This window comes from Colius striatus, chromosome 17 (assembly GCF_028858725.1).
Source record: "Colius striatus isolate bColStr4 chromosome 17, bColStr4.1.hap1, whole genome shotgun sequence".
Taxonomy (NCBI): domain Eukaryota; kingdom Metazoa; phylum Chordata; class Aves; order Coliiformes; family Coliidae; genus Colius; species Colius striatus.
Window position 1 is genome coordinate 4,010,394 of NC_084775.1, and position 19,878 is coordinate 4,030,271.

At 39.4% G+C, this 19,878-nt stretch overlaps 1 protein-coding gene across 1 annotated transcript in view; it reads left to right on the top strand.

The window, feature by feature from the left end:
* MED13L (mediator complex subunit 13L) overlaps positions 1 to 19,878 on the top strand; it is a 187,007-nt gene that overhangs the window by 12,438 nt on the left and 154,691 nt on the right. Inside the window, exon 2 of the mRNA XM_062009731.1 lies at positions 7,168 to 7,405. Coding sequence (XP_061865715.1) covers positions 7,168 to 7,405 — 238 coding nt within the window. The remainder of the gene's footprint in view (positions 1 to 7,167; positions 7,406 to 19,878) is intronic.

Genomic DNA, 19,878 nt, shown 5'->3' on the forward strand with positions numbered 1-19,878 from the left:
CGCAATGCTTGTCTGACAGTAGCTTGGCCTAGCAGAAACGTCACAAAGCAAAGCCAGGGCTCGCTCTGTGCAGGGAAAGGTCTCTGCCATGCCCTGTGGTTCCTCCCTTTCCAAGGGGCAGAAGGGATGAGCCCTAAGGGAAGGGACCACAAGCCATTCCCTGCTTTTTTTTTTAAGTGGATAGGAGGAAGAGGGGAATGTTAGTTTAGTAAATGATCTGGTGCAGGAGACTACACAGTCTTGAGGTTAGTTTAAAAAAACACAGCCAGGAGAGTTATAGACCTGGTAGGAAAAGGTATGAGACTGTCTGTGCTCACTGCTGCTTCAGTCTTACTATAGACAGCTGTGCTATCCAAATGGGAATCTTCCTCAGAATGTAGCAATAATACACAGCTATGAAGAAAGCTGTGTTTTTACCTCTGTCCCTGGGTGTGCTCTTGCCTCTGTTCTTTGAATTCACTTGACAGGGACTGAGGCAGATGTTACTAAATATTTTATTTCAGTGGGAGCAGGGGACAAGAGTTCCTGTCGGTGCCTGTGTTTGCCTCCCCTGTAAGCAGACGTGCTTACAGAGTGTTTCTTGGTCTGCTTGTCTTTGTCCTTTTGTCCTTCCTGGGGAGGTGTAGCAAGGCAGGGTAAATTTTATCTTGTATTTAGATAGTTTGAGGAGAGTGTGAAGTGATATTTTGTTGCTGTGTGAGGATGATGTAGGGAAACGAAATGCTGTAACCAAAACAGATGGTGCTAATCTTGACTCTGTCTGCAAGATCTTAGAGCATTTAATTAAAATGGTGGTGTAATTCCCATGACACCTTTAACTACAGTTTAAATTCTTGGACTATGAACTAAAGGCTTTCTTGTGCAGATTTTTACTCCTGTGAGTAGTCCTTAGTACGAGTCTCTAGTGGCTTCAGAATAGCTACTTAGTTGAATGAAGCTCTCTAGGATGAGACTCTCATAAACCTGGCAACTATATATATGGCTTTTACATTCTTTATGTTCCAATTTGAAACATAAGTTGTAGACTAAAGATTCTTAGTAACTGCAGTATCCTATGTAGAAGCAAACAAAAATCTAGATTGGAGAAATGGTTTAGATTGTGCCTAACTTCAGTGTCTGGTAAATCCAGTGTTTTAAGGTACCCTGGACAACATCTTCCCCTTGGTTAGGTGGGAATATGATGAAAGCTTTTTCATTTTCAATTTCCCTTTGGTTAGCTGAAACTTGTTTGTAGAAGCACCTGCCTGAAGTGACGAGGTGTGGTTTGGTTGCCCCTCTTAAGAGAATTTGAGAAACTTAATGTTTGAAGCACTGTGCAGACGTGAGTTTGTCTGGGTAGCACCTTTTGCACAGGCAGTTGGGACGTATCTTTATACTTTTTTTAATGGTGGTACTGTTTTTTCGTTTTGTTTCAGATAGGTGGACTGAGAAAGATAAAATGATGCAAACCATGGCCATGGTGAAAGTCTCTGAAGAAATCTGTGTTGAAGCTGAGGGTCTGTGTGATGAATATTCTTTTGATCATCAGACCCTTCAAGCCTTTTTTTGTAGATCTTTGCCTCTTTTCAAGTATATCCTTCCTATTTTGGAAGCACTAGGGTACTGGTTTTGTACACCTTAGATTTTCTCACATTTCTGTACTGTATGAAGCAGGAAAAGATAATGTAGTTCTATAATTTCAGCCATGATTTTTAATGCAGAGAAGTACAATACTGCAGGAAGAACGCTGCTGTATACTTGGTGTGGCCAAGTAAAAGAATTTCTCAAACTTGTGGTGCTCTACCTTTTTCTGTTTCTGCTGTGCCTGTGTTCTTGTCTAATCTCTCTCCAAGGGAACTTTGTGTGTTAAAATGGGTGGAATTACTTCAGTCTTGTGAAGAAGTTCATTTAGCATTGACCCAGCCATTTCCCATATGTAGCCCAAAAAGCATTTGGGGGTGAGGAGGAAATAAAAAAGAGGAGATGGAAGATGTGTTTTGTTTGTGTTCCATCTGCAAGGACCGCAGACAGTGGCTACACAGCACTAATTATATCTTCAGGGTTGCTGGTAGCATGCCAGAATCAAGTTGTGCAGTGTGAAATGTTGCTGGGGAATTGTGATTTTTAGCAGCTTAAACTCTGCCAATCTGAATAGAGTGCTATGAGATCAGCAGAAGAACCTTCCTGCCTGTTTATTATCCTGTTTTAAGCCTGAGGGGGTAAAAAGAATTGGAGCTTAGGTCTTTTACTCTACTAGGAGTTTACAGTTCTGGATGCTGTCCTGGAAGTAAAATGGCTGCAGCCCTCAGCTGTTGCAGATGGATGTGAAGGTGTCTGTATTTAGGGCAGCAGACTAATGGTTGTAGAAGAAACAACCATTCTGTCTCTTCTGCTTGCTTGTGTGTATAGGGGGTATCAGAGCCTTGAATATTCTTAGTTGTTTGGAGTTTTTTTAAGCTGTTTCACTCTACTGAGCTTAATAGTTAAGATGTCCCCAAGGAGGAAGGCAACCTGTGCTTGCACTCCTTTTAAAGGACTAGAGATGCCATTTATTCTATGGCTGTGTTCCTGAATGAAAGCAATGGCATGGCTGTGTTTTCATTAATGCCTGTTTCTTGGGTGTGTTTTGGATGTGTTTGGATGTCTCTATGGAATCTTGGGTTTGAACACTCTTTTTACCCCAATAGCTACTTTTGAATACATCAGAAACAGATGTTCTTGTGTCTTGGGAATTTTTACTCTAAGCTGAATGTTAGTAAAGATTTTGGATATTACTGTTGGACACAGAGATCTGATTTCTCTGTTTCTTCTCAGGCTTGGCCCGGTGCATTTAGAACAGGCATCTTACAAACACTTTATTCTGTGTCCCATTGCAGTTAAGAAATTCAGAAAAGAAGTTGTTTCAGAAAAGCCCCTTTTATCTAGCAAGTTGAACCCTTCACAGCGCAGTGCTCCAAAACATATGTTCCTTTATAAACCAAAGCAAAAATCTCTTGCATAATGCATGATTTACTAACAATATTGGTTAATAGTAAGTATTTCTAAGTTCTGGTTTTTTGAGGCTTTTTAGCATTAAGAATATTGTAGCAGCCGTTAATAAGCCAAGACTACACATATGGGAAAAGATGCAAGAAACACAGAAGATTACATCACCTGGCAAGACTTCTGCTTTGTTCTGCATTCATTTCGAAGCAGTTGTGAGTAAAACAGCGTGTTCAGTTTTGACCTCAGGTTGGCAATTTGGTTCCTATCTCAGTGAGGACTTGATGCTGCTTTGAAAGCAGCAGCCTTACTGAAAGGAGGAGCACTACTGTCCCTGGCCTGCTTTGCTGTCCTCTCTCTCACTGCTACAAGTATCTCTGTGGCTATTGAATGAATTTGATATGGGCACTGATCTGAGTAGAGGGAAAGCGATATTTAATATCATACTGCTAGTTTTCAGTTGGCTCACTTCAGTATGGGTCCATGCAAAGAGCAGCACTGCTGTAAAGCAGCAGTGGTGGTAGATTCAGGAGCAGGCAGGCCAGTCCAGGACTGCTTCTGGCAGCAGCTTTTGCTAGTGTTGGATTAAGGTGTACATCACCAACAGCCTCTGTGTGCAATTTAATGTTCTGTTTTATCTGATTGGAGCTGAAAGGGGAGATCCCACTCCCCAGCTGCTCTCAGCTGTGTGTTCTCACCACAGCTCTTCTCTCTGCTCTAGTGATTCTGTGGCTGCAGGGTGACTGTCAGGGTGCTGATCTGATAAACCTCATCTTTAAGTTGCTGAACTGATTACATTCACCCAAAGACTGCATCATCACTAGATCTAGTGCCAGACTGGGAGATGGAAATGCATGACTGGGGATGAGGAAGAGGCTGCCATTTTGCTAGCAGCCTGCATTCACTGCTGATTAAGCATAAATGAAACCATATTTAGTATTCCGATATAATTACTGGAACCACAGGCTATTGACTGTCTTGTCTTTAAAGACCCTCATACAGATTGAGGCCCTCTAAAACTAGTGGTGTTTGTTTAAATAAATGAATTAAAAAACCATTAATGTGGATGCATATATTCTCTCTGTTGTATGTTAAATACTTTACACAAAACATATCCATATAAAATCATTGGAAAAGACCTTTAAGATGGAGTCCAACCACTCACCTCACACTGCCAAGCCCCCCACTAAACTAAGCCATATCCCTCAGCGCCTCATCTGGGTGTCTTTTGAAGATCTCTAGGGATTCTAGTGATCCTGGTTAGCTCTAGTAGCTGGTCATTGCTCAGTCTGTAGAAATTGACACTCCACAAGTCTGCTAGTGTAGGACTAAATTGGATGCAGCTCTGCTGGTTTCTGTATGCTTTTCTTGACTGTACTTTATCCATGATATGGATGGAACGTGTGGATTGATACCTCTGAGCCACCAGAAAGCTACAAGAGCTTGTCTGCTGTTTCAATTAGTGATGTGTTGACCAAGCAACCGATGCTGTTGAGTAACCTTTTTTTGTTGTTTGTTTGGCTGGGATTTATGAGGGGTTTTTGTCATCGTCCATACTTTGTAATGTGTTTTTGAGACTTACCACATGCTCCTCATGAGTTATGGCACACAATCACTTTTTTCCTAGGTTACCCATGCTGACAGTAACATTTGGTGTTTTGTGATTCATGGTTATATTCATGATACCATTTCAGAAACTCTGCACGTTCCTTTTCCAAGCTGTAGAGAGGGATCCACACATAACAGATATAGATGGTTTGGAGGGGCACATCTAAGTACTTTCTTGTAGAGTATTGCCTAGCTGGTGAAGTATTCCAGTGTTCCGCAGCACCCTGCTGGGAAAGACTAATTTTTATCCTTCCCTTTTGCCTCTTCCTCCCGTGCTCCCATGCCCTCTCTTGTGCTAGGAGCATGGCATGCCCGCTGTGTGTCCCAACCAGTCTTGACTGGCTCCTCTGCTTTGTTTTTCTGTAGTTCCCCAACAGTTTGCATGGATGAGCAGCACTTCTACCTGTGAGTGCAAAAGCAATAGTGTTGGCTGTAGAAGGCCTTCAGAAGGGATATGTGTTGCTATCAAGGCCTTCAGAAGGGATATCTGTTGCTATCTGTGATTTCATCAGTGTCGGTATCCTGCTAATGAGATACAGGGTGATGGTGTTGCTTATGCAACATGGAGCTAAAGGTGACTGGAGGTTTAGGGGTGTGAAAAGCATGAAAACAATTTCCCTGCAGTTCAATGTTTTGTCAGATTTCACCTCTTCCCTCTGGAGGTCAGCTACTGTATGCCCATGTGCCCAGGGAGACCTCTTCAGAGGAGAATTACATGGGTAATCTTGGCTAATCAGTGGTTGGGGAAATAGTACATTAGGCCTAGTCACAGGAATGTTAGTTGTGGGTCAGAACCCTGCTGGTTCTGACAATACACAGACAGAATGGGCTGAAACAGTTTTAGAGGATGTATTTACGAGATGAAGACAGAGAAGTATTTGTTGCTTGTGGTATTGCCATGATGAATGTTTTGGGTCCTTTAGCTCCTCAGCAGTTAACCAGCTAGCTCCTGAGTAAGTAACAGCCAACTTAGAGTTATTGTGGGGATAAAAAGTAAATTTTAAAGTTTAAGCTTCTAAATGAACTGAGTTTGTGGACTTGACAAGGGAGATACAGAAGTGTGTGATGTAGTACAAGTTTTGGAGGAACACTGTAGGCCAGTAGGTTAAATGTCCGTGTGCAGATGAGGAAAATGGGAGGAACAGGTGGTTTGCAAGACTTTTGTTTCCTTTAAGGATAAAGAGTCATCATTTTTCTTGTTGATGTTTTCTAAATGTATTGTCCAAATAAAAGAATATTTATTGGTTAAGACAACAGTTTCCTCTTCTCTGGCAATGAATTTTCTTGTCAGAGGTGTAGATGCTATATTTGAGTTACCACAGGTTGTTGCTGTAGACAAGCTGGCTTTTCCTGTTCCTGTAGGACCACTTCAGAGCTGAGCACACTGGCTATTTCTGAGCAGCAAAGTGAAGGTGTGAACGCTGTGAATGAAGCAGAGGCAAGAACAGCAGTGAGAATGTGATAACATGGGTTAGAAACTGGAATACAAGCCCACTGTGAACACAGAGTGCACACATAGCACTTTTTAATTTGATAACAATACTTGTACTAGCTAGACTAAGAGTCAGAGTATTCTCCCTTGTGTCCTGGCCAGGCTTCCAGAGCCCAGTGAGCCTGGAGAGAAAGGAGGATGAAGGAGAGAAAGGGATGGACTAGGAGTGGAGGGAAAGCAGGAGGGGAAAGCAGGCAGCAGGTTGGGAAGGGAAGAGTGTGATGGGCAGGTGATATGTGTAGATTAAAAGGTAGCAATCTGGACACTTGAGATATAGGAGGAGCTGAATGTGACAGCTGTGAGTGTCTGCTATTAACAATGAAAGGTGAAAAAAAATGGAACCATTGCTCTGCTGATGTGATTCTAGCTGCCAAGTCTTTCATGGTTTGATTTCACTGTCGGCTTCTTCCCTGGCAATTGTCTGCTCACACTGCCATGCATTGGCACACATACACCCCTTCACATTTTTACCCTGTCTAGAGCAAAAGCCCTTCCCAAAAGTCTGAGTAGCCATTTTCATGTTCTTTTTAGTCTTCTTTGATAGTAAGACAATTCTGTGTGGTTCAGAAACAGGCTGTCCTTATTCTCCTTTTGTTCATTTGACCAAAATTAAAATAAGAGGTGTATGTGGCAAACCTGTAACATCACAATTTGAAACTGGATTTCACTTCTTGTTCTGTGTCCTCTAGTACTTTCTGTTCCTTACCTTCAAGTGGTCAACTTTTGAGTTGACACTGAGCTTGACCACCAAGCAGCTTATAGGGAATGGGGCTCATTCCTTCTCCCTGTTGATTTGTTTCTAATTTGTAAGATTACAATAACAATAAGGTTAAAAAGGAACAAATCTGCTGGAAATGAGTCAAGTTGTGGTGAAAAACCTAAAGACAGGGATGAACCGGGTTTATTCAGTACTGTTTCTAATTTTGTTTTCCTTGAGGGGTAAAAAGAGGAAAATATGGGAATAGGAGGAGTTTTAACTTTGTCTGCTTGCAGCTAAATTCTAGGAATTAAACAGTGCAAATGAAACTAACTAGTGCTATGTGTCTAAGTACATTTTGAAATAGAGTGATTGAATGTCTGCTCTTGTTTTGTTTTTCCTCTCATAGGCTGAACTCACAGGCATCAAATGGCGTAGGTACAATTTTGAAGGTCATGGGGACTGTGGCCCTATCATTTCAGCCCCAGCACAGGATGATCCAATTCTGCTCAGCTTCATCCGCTGCTTGCAGGCCAACTTGCTTTGTGTGTGGCGGCGTGACGTCAAACCCGATTGTAAGGAACTGTGGATATTCTGGTGGGGAGACGAGCCAAATCTTGTAGATGTGATACATCGTGAGCTGCACAGTAAGTTACCCTCTTTTCTCTTGTTTTCTTGATTTGCTTTTATTTGTCAGGAGGGTGGAACCAGGCTGTTCTCAGTGATGGCCACTGATTGGACAAGGGGCAATGGGTATAAACTTGGGGCATAAGAGGTTCCAAAGAAACACAAGGAAAAACTTCCCTGTTGAGGTGAGGGAGCCCTGGCAGGGGCTGCCCAGATGGGCTGTGGAGGCTCCTTCTCTGGAGACATTCCAACCCAGCTGGATGAGTTCCTGTGTTCCCTGCTCTAGGTGGTGCTGCTCTGGCAGGGGGGTTGCACTGGATGAGCTTTCCAGGTCCCTTCCAGCCCTTGACATTCTGTGGTTCTGTGACAAAGGTGCTCTATTGTTAAAGACTATAACATGCTACTATATTATTGCTGCAATCACTTGCTATGTGATTTTTTTTTTGGTGTCACAATTTATGTGTTTTTTTTCCTTTAAAATCTTAACAAGCTTGTAAATATGACTTTTCTGCTGCAAGCCATCTGCAGATGAAATGCAAAATGAAACATGAAAGAACTCAGGAGGCCTATGTCATCACTTAGGTTTTTGTGAAATCTCAGATGTATTGTGGAATTAGAGTAAACTCTAGTTTTAGGGTAATAATAAAGAAAAGAAACTCTGGTGTAAGCTGATGGAATGAAGCTAGAGTCAGGTAAACTTTGTGGCACCACAGGTAAATCTGCAAGGTCAGAACTTGCCACATCGGTCACGCTGCAGGATTTGAGCATAAATGGAGACAAGTTGCAACAAGTGAATGTAATAAAAGGAAGGAATATACTAAAGGGGAAGGCAGGACAAAGGTGACAGTGATAAGTTTATGTGATTGTAAGTTTTGTGCAACTTGGATTGTCCTCAGTGTCTCCAGAATGTGTGGCCTTAAAATTGTACATCAAAACCAACTTTATCTGTCAGAATCCGTTTTGGTTCTATCTGCTACATATTAGTTTATTTTCAGTGGTGTATTGTTGCTATGAGTAGACCTAGTTTTTGTGAAAGAATTCACTTTAGAAAGGTTTATTAAACTGATCAAATTTTACCTGTATTCTACCTCTTGTGTCTTGGATGAAAACAACTGGATTTTGTCAATCCTGGAATAATATAGTAATTAAAAAACACCCAACCCAAAGCAATAATAATGATCACTTCCTTATCTTCTGCAATGAATTTTTATCCTGGTAGCCATACTTGGTGAAAAAATTTGTATGCCAGTTCAAATGCATCAAACTTGTCAAGTGTGCTTTAGTTGTCCTTTATGTCTCCGCATCTGCCCCATATAATTGTTTTGGTTCTGGGTTATGGTGTCTTGATTTTTCTCATGTGTTATCGTTTTCTGATGTTCTTACCACTGATCTTCAGTTACAAACTTCATCCTTTTATGAAAGCCAGATTGTTTATCTGGTCATACAGCCTGTGGAATCAGGGATATAAACCGCTGTGTATCTTCAGGCGTATTTTGTTCAGGTAGCTGTGTGATCATGTATAATTAAAGAGATGGAAGTGCTGCATCAAGCCGTTCCACTCACATGAATTTTTTATGAGGCACCTGTTTTGAATGAAGGCATGGGTAATATTTCTACTTACCCAGCAAAGCCTTAATAATATATGCTTTTCTCTTTGTGAAATATGGTTTATTTAATATTTCAAATGTAGTATATGGGACTTAAGTGTCTTTTTATTGGAGGGGAGTTGCAGGTGATAGGTTCTATTTCTGTTGTAAATTGATGTAACCTGTTTATATCTAACGTCTTGGTTACAACAATATAATTGTATTTCCAGTGATAATGGTGTAGTGAAGCATTTGAATGTGTGAATACCTGAACCTGCTCAAGTACAGTATGGGATAGAGAATAGCATCACTTTGATGCATCTTTTTTCTTGGCTCAAAATTTTATGAAGCATATGGCCTGGAGCCTTTAGCACAGTAACTTTTAAGTGGAATTAAATCTGAAAATTGTCTGCAAGGGCTCTGTTTAAGTGTCAACAGCAGCAGTATTGTGCTGATGATAAACAGCCAGGTCTGAAAGAAAGAGATTGTATAGAGGGAAGTGAAGAGAGGCAAAGTTGAAGGTGAAGGAAGGAGGCCCATGCATAACTCAGAGGAATGAAATATGTGGTAATTGAAGGAAGAGGGAGATATGCTTCTGCTAACTCTCAAGACCCTACAAGAATTTGAGAAGAGCTCTCCTTTTCTCCCTTCCACTGCAGGTTTTACAGTCCTTTGTAGTGTGTGTAAATCATGTAGTGATAGGTTTACTTGTTCTGTATTGAAAGCACATTGAAATGCTTGTAGTGGCTTATCAGATAATAGTTCAAAGTGATGTAAATTGTAAAAGTGTTTATAAATTTTATTGCTGATAGAGCTGTCTTACTCTCTTCAGCAGTTTTGTAAAGTTCAAACATCAATATGGAAATATTGAACATCAAGTTGTGCCAGAAGGAAGCATTTCGTATTCCTTGAAGTATGACAGAGGCCACTGCTTGTGTTTGGTGTTTCATGCAACAGCAAGGCAGAAGAAATGAGGTTATTTTGCTTTTGATTGTATAAACAGACTGCAGTACTGAAATATTTGGTGTCTGAAATCAGTTTCATGAGTTTACATGCTCTTGAAAAAAAATACAGGACTTTGCATGTGGGCCTGTGTACACAAAGTAAGTTACTGAAGCACAAGTCATTTACTTGCCTGTCAGCTGAGCCACAGCAGGCTGCTTGTTTTGGTAAAACCTGGTCATGATAAACTACACTGGCTTGAAATCCCCTTCCAGCAGGTTGGATTATCACTGTGGTCAGTAGCTTACAGCTCCATGACCAGAGCTTTGTTTTTGTATCTGTACTCAGTTGTTTGGGAGTGCAAGCCTCAAAAATCTGACACTGCAGATCTAAGTGGAAGGCTGGAGTGTCTCTGAAACACTCTCAGCTTTACAAATCCTGTCTTTTGAGATGTATGAACTTTAGGAAATAGTGACTGTTCATACTTAGGAGGAATTCCTGCTCTTATTAAGTTGCTCACAATGTTTTGGGTTTCTCTTTTCTTGCCTAGGACATGTGACGTTTTCATTAGGGTAATAAAACAACTTAGTGGCAACTTAAATTTAAGTCTTTATCTTTTATTCATTCCAGTCTAAATTAGAATTATTGATATTTTAATTTATTTTTTCCTGAGTAAATACAGTCACTCCAATAATCCTGTGTGGCATTTAGTGCTTTGTTAAACAAGCAAGAAGTCCAAACTGAGACTTTTCTTGCAGAAATGCTTTTACAAGTTTTGTGAACTGTTGCCTCATCTTTATAACATTCAAGGGAGATGATGTTGGAAACAACAACCCACTTTTAATAACAGGATTTCAAATAGTCAGAGGGAACACAACTTCATAGTTATAAACAGGAGATACCAGGAACTGTTGTTTATGTAGTAGCTTTTAGATACTTAATCTCCCATGACAGCATTCAATTAAAACCAATTATTTGCAGAAGAGCCATAGATCAGTTAAGGGGTTAGATTAGTGAGACAGCTGTGAATCTCATAGGTGTCTCTTGCACATACTCCTCCATTCCTTTTTCCTGCCAGCCCCAGCTGTTGTGTTCTGGTTTTTATTATGATAGGATTTAAATCTGAAGTAAGATGGAAGATCTTACTTCTGTCCCAAGTGAAAAAAGCTAATTGGGATGGGGTCACTGACTGTGGAAAAAAGGAATTATTTTACAAGTTTGAAAAAGTTGAGAGCGTTTTAGTTTGTGGAAGTTTTGTTTTGTCAAGAGTAAATGCTATTTAGTGCTATTCCTGCCTGAAGAGGTTTGACAAGTGTTACAGCTGCTGTACCTTTTCCCATAGAAATCTTTTTTTGTAAATTCCACAGAAGGAATGGAATGGAGAGGAGGTAGTGTCTTACTGTTGGCAGGTTTTTTGACAGGAAAGTTGTAGATTTGCAAGTTGCAGTGATCTCATTTGCATTTGGTGACCAAATACCATCTGGAGCACCAGAGAGAATTTGTACTTGACTCTTTTCTCTTCTCCCACCTCCTCGCCTTGTACCCTGTGCATTCCATCTAGATTATAAGCAGGTGATATATGTTCCTTAGCTGCCCTCTTTGCTTTTGCAAAGAATACTTCTGTCTGATGTTTTTAAATAACCTTTTTGTCTGACAGTTTTGTCTATGAACTCGTAACCTGCATATTGAGTTAGTGCATATATTCAGCTTTGTCGGTTGCATCTGTGGTACCAAATGCTTGAATTATCAGGAATAATGCAGGGACTGTGATGTGCACAATGCCTGAGAATATAGTTTTGGTGTCTGTAAACATGGCCCTGGAGGTGGACACTGGAAAGCTGTCAGAATGTTAGACAGTAGCCTGAAAATTAATAAAATTCTGGGGTTTGATGGAGGGATGCAGTTTTGTTTAAAGAATTACCAACTGAATGGCTTGCTTTGCCTGAAATAACTATTCTGGTAGGTATTTAGAATGGCCTTGTGTTCCTCTGTGAGGCTATGAAGGCAAGACAAATGAATATGAGGAAGTTGGGACATCAGTGAGAAACTCCAGACACCCATCTGTACCCTCCAGCCATTGTTGTTGGCCTAAGCAATGTACCACACAGAACTGAAAACCCTGTATTGTGACAGGTGCTTCATCATGTAGTTTCAAAACAGAAGCTTAACAGTACAAGGCTCCTTGAGGGGAAAATAAATACAATTTTAGCATTTTACTGCTCTTGGGACAATCATCCTTGAAGTGTAGGTAAAGTTGACTCTTGATTTGCTCTCACTTAAAATTCAGTTAAAGACATGTTCCCCTCAGTGTATCAGATTGATGGCTCTTTCTGTGCAAATTCTTTGTAGCGGGGTGAAGGGCTCTTGAAAGGAAGGTGGTGTATCTAATGTTACTATTTCTCTGTGGGCAGAATTCTATTGGGCCAAATCCTTTGGGGTTTATATATTGTCTGGTATGTTGCACTTTAGCCATTAATTGCTGAAAGTGTTTCCCTCAAAAAAAAAAAGATACTGTTAACCTTAGTGCTGTGTTGTGGTTAGAAACTAGGATTTTGAGGTAAACTCTTAGGAAGACGAGATTGTCGGGAATGCATGAGATAAATCTTTCCTGAAAGATTATTGTTTGGAAGAGTCACAGCTTGGTAAGTTCAAAAATGTAGTTTAAAACTTGATTTGTGATAGGAAAAGCATGGAGCTTCAGTTCATTCCTGTTTGTGAACTCTTGGCACATCGAACTGATGAAGTTGTAATCCTCATATGTTGATACATTTTGAGAGGATATAATGTTAGCTGTGGGAAGGACCTTTGGTAAGGCTTCCACCTTTAGACCAAATTCTTGTGCTCCAGACCCAATATCTGCTATTTTTGTCTTTTTCCTACCTCTAAATTGCTGCTGATGTGTAGAGTTTCACCCATAGGAAAGTAGAGCAGCTGTGTTTACAAGGACGTTTCCTGAGACCATCTTGTCAGAGCTCAGTAGAGGTGTTTTTATTACAGTTAGGTAGGGTTCTTGATGCTCACTCTTTAGCTTCCAGGGTCCAGAGTTTATTTGAACAGTCAAGTCTTCTAAATTAACTAAGTGTTTAAGCTGTGCATGTTAAGTAGATGGTGGCTTTCAGTATTTATTGAAGGCTTGAAGTGGAAGAACGGAGAACTTGAATTTTGGGGAAAAAACCTAAATATTTTTCTTGTTCTGCCAATGTTAAAGAGGATAAAGGAGGAGTGAAAAGTCTCCTTCACTTTCCATTTCAATTTAAAGTAGTCTATTGAAGGGTCTTTGAAGGTACTGTTTTGATTTACTGCAGTTGTAAGGAATTAGGAACTCTTTTGGAGACAGGGAATATGTTCTTAGCGGCTGTGTAGTGAGATATGTTAATTACTGCCTGAGAAGATGTTCTGGTCTGTTGAAACATACTTGAAATGTGTGAAGCAATGCATAAAATCCAGAATGAGCACCCCTTCCTGTGCAGTGGGTATACAAGTTAATAGTGCTGCTTTTAATGAAAGTGCTTTTAAATCTTCCATTATAATATTATTAAAGTGGACAAGAAGAGGGGGAAGTTTTGCTGCTGAAGTGGCAGGTTTGGTGCTTTCTGGAAATTACCAAAAGGTTATCTGCTTGTTTCCTGCTCTGATAAGCCTAGTTGAAGGGTGTACAAGCATGGGATGTGTATTACAACTGTTTGTTTTATGTACTCTGGATAACTACATCAAACCCGTAACTATTGTCACGCTCAGTGTTATTTAGAATGAGGCCAGCTAATGGATGGAAAAGCAGTTTACCAACAAGGAATAAAAGGAATCTCACAGGAGCTGAAATGCAAATGTTTTGGAAGGCTTTCAATTCAAAAAGAAGCTACAAATATCAAGCAGCTGAGTACCACTTATTAATAATTTGAAGTGAAATCTGAAAATGGTTAATTGCCAATTCTTGAGCTACGAGTGGAAATTAGCAAGTAGGTTCATATGACAGAAGACTTTATTGGAATATTAAGTTACTGAAAAGTCTGTTTCTGGGTTGATTACTTTCTTATTGAGAAGCCATTTGCATTTTCCTAATTGCTTAACATAGATTATTTCCAAAGACATGAAAACCAAGTTAAAGTTGGGGTTTTTTTTCTTACCTTCTATTGGAAAAAAAATGGCATTTAAACATGAATTCATACTTTCTCAGCTCACAGAATTGTTCTGTGACCCTTACATTTGACACTGTTAATTGGTGTCCAGTGATTGCCAGTTGAAGTTTAGCTTAGACAAAATAAACTTTTTCTTTTGAGGAGGCATATTAAATGAGGTTGTTATGCCATCATTTGGGATTAAGGAATTGCTTCATGGGAAAATGCCAACTCCTTTTATACACATGAAGTTGACAAGAGCCGTATTGTGTCTGAGCAAGATGTCTTCATTTTTAACATAAATGTTCTTCCCACCACCCCAACTTCTTACCTCTTTTTACTTCAAAGTTGGTTTATGGTTATAGACAACTAGGCCATGAGTTGGTTAAACCCAACCCCCCCAAAATCAAATCTGAGTCTCCCCTACAGATTGTGCTTAAATTTCCTTTAATTCTTCTTCAGTGGTTTTTCTCTCAATGTTAACAGTGTAAATCTCAGTGTTCAGAGTAGTATCAAATGGATACATATGGCATTCATGAATTCATTATCAGCTCTAGGCAATGATATGCTGTTCTATCATCCTGCAAAAAGGGAGAAAACCCTTTTTGCAGTCTGCAATATCTAGGCCTTAAAAGTAACCAAAACCATGACATCTACCTCAGAGTTGTATGTGAGGTAATATATTTTTAAAAGGTAGAAAATTCTATTTTAAAAGGTAATAGATTTTTAGATCTCGTAAGGATTAACATTTACAATCTCTTCATGTTTGGAAATTTTGAGGTTTTACTGTTAATTGCAACAAATTACCTCCTGCAAATAGTTTGAAGGAATGACACTGATTGAAGGTAAAGCTAAGCAATTATCTACTGATTCCTTGTAATCTTCCTGCTTTCAAAATCTGAGCTTAGTTCACTTAAAATAGTTATAATGTTGAGTAATTAATCTTTAAGTTTTATTGGCCACACAGTAGTTATTGGTTTTCTGTTGCGTTTTTGGGGGAAAAAATGGATTTGCATTGATTCTGAAACAGTAATAGCTGCATTCTTACTTGAATGATTCTCTTGCAGAACTGTTTCAGTATGACAAGACTTGATAGCAAACCATATGCATTGAAGGACAGAATTGGGTGCTACAAAAGTATGTGGTGCACAGAAAGTGCTGGAAATCCATCCAGAACAAGGTTATGGTAGTTCAGAGTCCTTTGCAAAGAAAAGCTTGAGTGAGGTATTACTAATGAATTGGAGAAAACTATTGTATAAAATGTGCTTGGGAATGAACTCGGATGTTGAGACCCAACTGAAGTCCAACTTTTGAATGTAAATAAAATTGATGTGTTACCACAGGCAATTCAGTGAACCACGTAATGAGGTTTTTTTTTTTCCCATGAAAAATGAGACCTTATACTGCAGCTGCAGCAAAGCAGTATGTAAAGGATTTATATTCCAGTTATATGAAAATTAAACAATCATTAAAAGATTGTATTTTTGAAAGTGCTGCTTGAGGGAGGGAAAATGAAAAAATCCAATCAGTAGCATTTATTTTTCAGCAATATGTTGGGCAATATCATCCACAGCAGTTGATGTTTTTTGCTTCAGGGAATCTTTCTTTTTTTCCCTGTGAAATGAACTCGCTTAACTGTGTGAAGTAAATCTAAGTTAGCTTGAAGTGAAATCTGCATTAATAGAGCTCATTACTGATGTTTGTATTTTCATGTGCTGAGGAATCCTCAGAGCATGGGGTAAGCTCTCCTGGTAAATCTCATCTTTAAAAAAGATGAAATGCCACCCTCAAAAAAGAATGATAAAACAGTTTTACATACAATTGCATTTTGGCAATGCCATTTTTAGAATAATGAGTGAATTTCTAATGACAGACATCATGCTGCTGGAAACATAAAGACATCTCTTTGCTGAGGGTAACACGTAACTTCTTCTAGAGAGAGGTGTTTTCCAGAAGTTACTTTATTTTAATGTTCCTGTTATAAATATTGGTATGAAATTACTGTACCCTGATTCTGAGACTAGTTTAATGTTAAGTGGTCTTAATCGTAGTCTGAGGATTGGATGGTAATCTGTATTACAAGTACATTGGATACCTAGAAACGTGTATGGATGGGAATTTTAAGATTTGATTTCAGCCAGGACATTTGAGAAGCAACGACCTACGCTGACAGGGAAGGTTTTGAAACGTGAAATCTGTTTCCTAACATCTATTTGAAACTACAGGGTGTGCTAAAGCTGTTATATGTCATTTCCAAAACAGCATGATCTCAATGTGCAAGCAAAAGTGTGTTCTTGTGTAGAGTTAAGAGGAGGAGCAAGTGCAAAACAATTGAGCTGTACCTGGAATAGCTAAAGAGTGAAGTTAAATTCTTACCTTTGCTCTGTGCCCAGGGGAGTTGTGGGTTTCAATAGGAAAAGAGTGGAGTTTTGCTGTTAGTTAAATATCAGTTCCTTGTTTAAAAAACCTAAACATCTGTGTGTTGCAGTCACTCATTATATAACAACTAGAACTTGAATTTCTAGTGAAACAGCGTTAAATTGATTTTTTGGTACTTAACACTGAAGTATTCTGAAGGAAAAGTATCCACTAGAGGAAAGCCAGGCTACTGCAGTCAGTGCTTTTGCATTCTTGTTAAGCTAAACCACACATTAAATAAATTCTTTTGCATTTGAGCCACTCTTTTCGCAAAGTTTTGGAGTGGTTTTTTTTTTGCTGTGGGATAGTCAGTGAGCCAGAGGTCAAACAGAGATGTTACAGATCAGTGTAATGAATTGATGGGTGGGCAGTCACAACCAGGCAAAGTTAGCACCTCGTTTTTTGAGAGACTTTAAGTGTGAAGTTCCTATATTAAGGAGTGTGTATCCATAAACCTGGCCCGAGAGGGAGGAATTGAAGGTGACAGGTACGGCAGCTTCTAAGCAGGACTCCAGGAAATAAATATCTCTTAAGAAAATATTTCTTTTTCATAGTTCAACGTACTCCATAACATTCTCATTGCTCTGTCTCTTCTGATACATAAGTCATGCTTTTTTTTTACAGCCAAGGGAAACTTCACATCATAGATGATGAAAGTATCATTGTAGTGTGCTTTTACTTGAATGATTTTAAGAATTTCATATGTATTCTTTCAAGCTCTCTAAAGAGAGAAGAAGGATTAAGATTATTGCTATGTCTGCAGGGGGAACAGGAGGGCTTGTGGTCTTAGTTGTTTATGGTTCTGAAGAGCTGGTTGACCTATTGGGGCATGGAAGTTAAATCTCTTGGCCCCTTCTGAGTTCAAAAAAATTTATTCTGTGCAATATTTTGCAACATGTGTCAACAACATTCCCTGGAATCTGTTCTGTAAAGCAGATGAGGGGGAAGTGTGAGGGTTTTATCTTTCTCCCCTGTCATTTTTTGTCGCTGCTGTATGAAAAGCATGCTATTTCTGATAACATCATGGTAATAAGCAGTGTGATTATAAAGCAAGTGTGGCTTCTGTATTTGATTGATGTTATCTTCTCTGTTTAAGCAACGGGTGTGATGTTGGCTTATGGGTTGGGATAGAGTGATGCAAGGCTCAGCTGTCAATCCCATTCTTTCCAGTGATATTCCTGAATGTGTCTGGGAATTCTGCCACTTTCAAAGGCTACTTGTAAAGTGGAATATGGGTTTCTGATGAGGATTTCGTAGGTTTGCTATAATGTGCAATTTGCTTACTGAAAGATAACACTTTATTTTTATTTTGTACTGCTGTTATGTTTTGAATAACTTAAAAATAACCAAAAGGTTCTGTTGCTGTCCTTAGCAGCCCTCACTTGGGACTCCAGTCCTGATGTTCTTTAGAAAGCAGAGTCAGCTTTTCACTGCTGTAACGTAATAAGGGCAGGTTTTTTCATTGTTGCAGAAGAAACAGATGCCGCTAATTCAACACCTGGAAAGTAAATGTGGTGGTTCTTTCCTTGTTTGTTTTGGTAAGAAGTGGAAAGAACATATATGTTGCAGCTTTTTAAGTGCTCTTGTGGACAGTTACCTCCTTGTCATGAGAAAAAACACTTTACAATACATTAAAAAAGAAAGGAAAGAGACTGATATGCTTCTGCCTCCTGGGAAAAGGGGTTGTGGTGCAATTGAGAGCCTGACAAGCCATTTCAGCCTTTGTGCCATTCTGTCTTTGTTCTGTGTACTGCGCTGAACATCATCATGAACCTCATGTGGGGAATGGTGTCTCTTCACGTAGATTGCAGCACATGGAATATTGTGTTGTATCTGTAGAAACTTTATATTTGGAGGTGAATAATTGTAGTTCAGCAATGAAAAATGACTGAGATAAATGACAAATGCTCAGCTGCTTAATAAGCCACACTAAAAATGTGAAGTGTTATTCTTTGCTCATTTTCTACTGGATTGGTGGTGCTTCCAGCATCAGAAAGATCCTCTGACCCTGTGTCTTAGACTGCATGAACTCAGAGCTAGAGTTAATACCTGGAAGAGTTCTATGGTCCAAATGGAGGAGCTACCACTTGTCTGTTCCCATTCTTTGGGAAATAAATTCTTCAGGAGCCATTAAACAGATGAGGTAAATCTGAGAGTAATAAACAGCAATGTGTTTCAGAGATCTCTCTGGAGAGACTTTGTACCTGGAGAAGCTGTCCATTGAAATGTATAACTTCTAGACAGATATCTGCTGTCCCAGGTGTATGTAGAATTATTGCTCAGTTCCCCTATTGTCTTTCTTCCTAGACTAAACTAGATTGCACTAAGCATTGGGGCTTTATTATTTTTTCTTTTGCTGTAAATCACAGTTAAGGCATGAAAAGTGAGAAGAAAAATGTTTTGCCTGTTTTGCTTAGTTTCAAAAGAAATACACTATTCCTAATGCCTCCTTGTTTGCCGTGTGGGTTCCTACCTGGTCTTGGCCAGAAAGTCTCTCAGTAAGCTCACAAAATGTGTGTAATTGGAAAGCAAACATCATACCTAAGCACTCTTCACTGTTTACTTGCATGCCTTGACCTAGACAGCTCGCTAGACTTTGTGCTGTGGAGATGCTTGGCTTTTAGTGTGGCTCATCCTGTGTTTTAGCAACTTCTCAAATGAAAGTACTCAGATTCTTGTGGGTTAACGGTCAAACTGAAAGAACCATAATGCTGATACATACATTAAATATAAATGTATAGAAGAGCTCCATTGCTCTCTTTGAGGAAGTAACTTTTGAATGGAATGAGTTCAGTTTTGAGTTCCATCCGTGGTTTTACAGTTCCTGTGCATTTTATTTATTTATTCCCCAGTAGTAAACTTACCAGCAGACCTGTGTTATGTATCCTTTAGGCCAGATGTTTGCTTTTTCTTTCCCTGTTCAGTAACTGAGAACAGTTTATAGTTTGTCTGTTAACGCTCTGAATAGGACTTCAAAATAAGTTTCTGATCTCAAAAGTGGCCAAACCACAAAAATCTGTAGGAGAGCCACGGTAGACATTAGAAGAAAAAACCAAACCCAGATTACCTCTTGCTGTCTTTGTAGGCCTCCTGCTTATGCTCCCAAATCCTCCCTAAATATCAGAAGCAGCAACTGACTTTATAGCGAATTTAATTGCTTAGTTTAATTGACATGTAATCACATCACTGGAAAAGCAGAGACCTTGGATTACTCATACATTGGAAAATCTATGGTAGCTATTCATTATTAAAGATAACTTTTTTTATATAGCTGAATGGTATGTACAAGAAACATGATGCTGATTTAGCTGAAATAACAGAGGGATGTGGAAGGAGCTGCACACTGATAAGGCTGGATGATTCATTACTATGTTAGTTCAGAATCTTGCATTGCTCAAATTGCTGAGGTCTGTAGTTTTGTACTGTCATTTG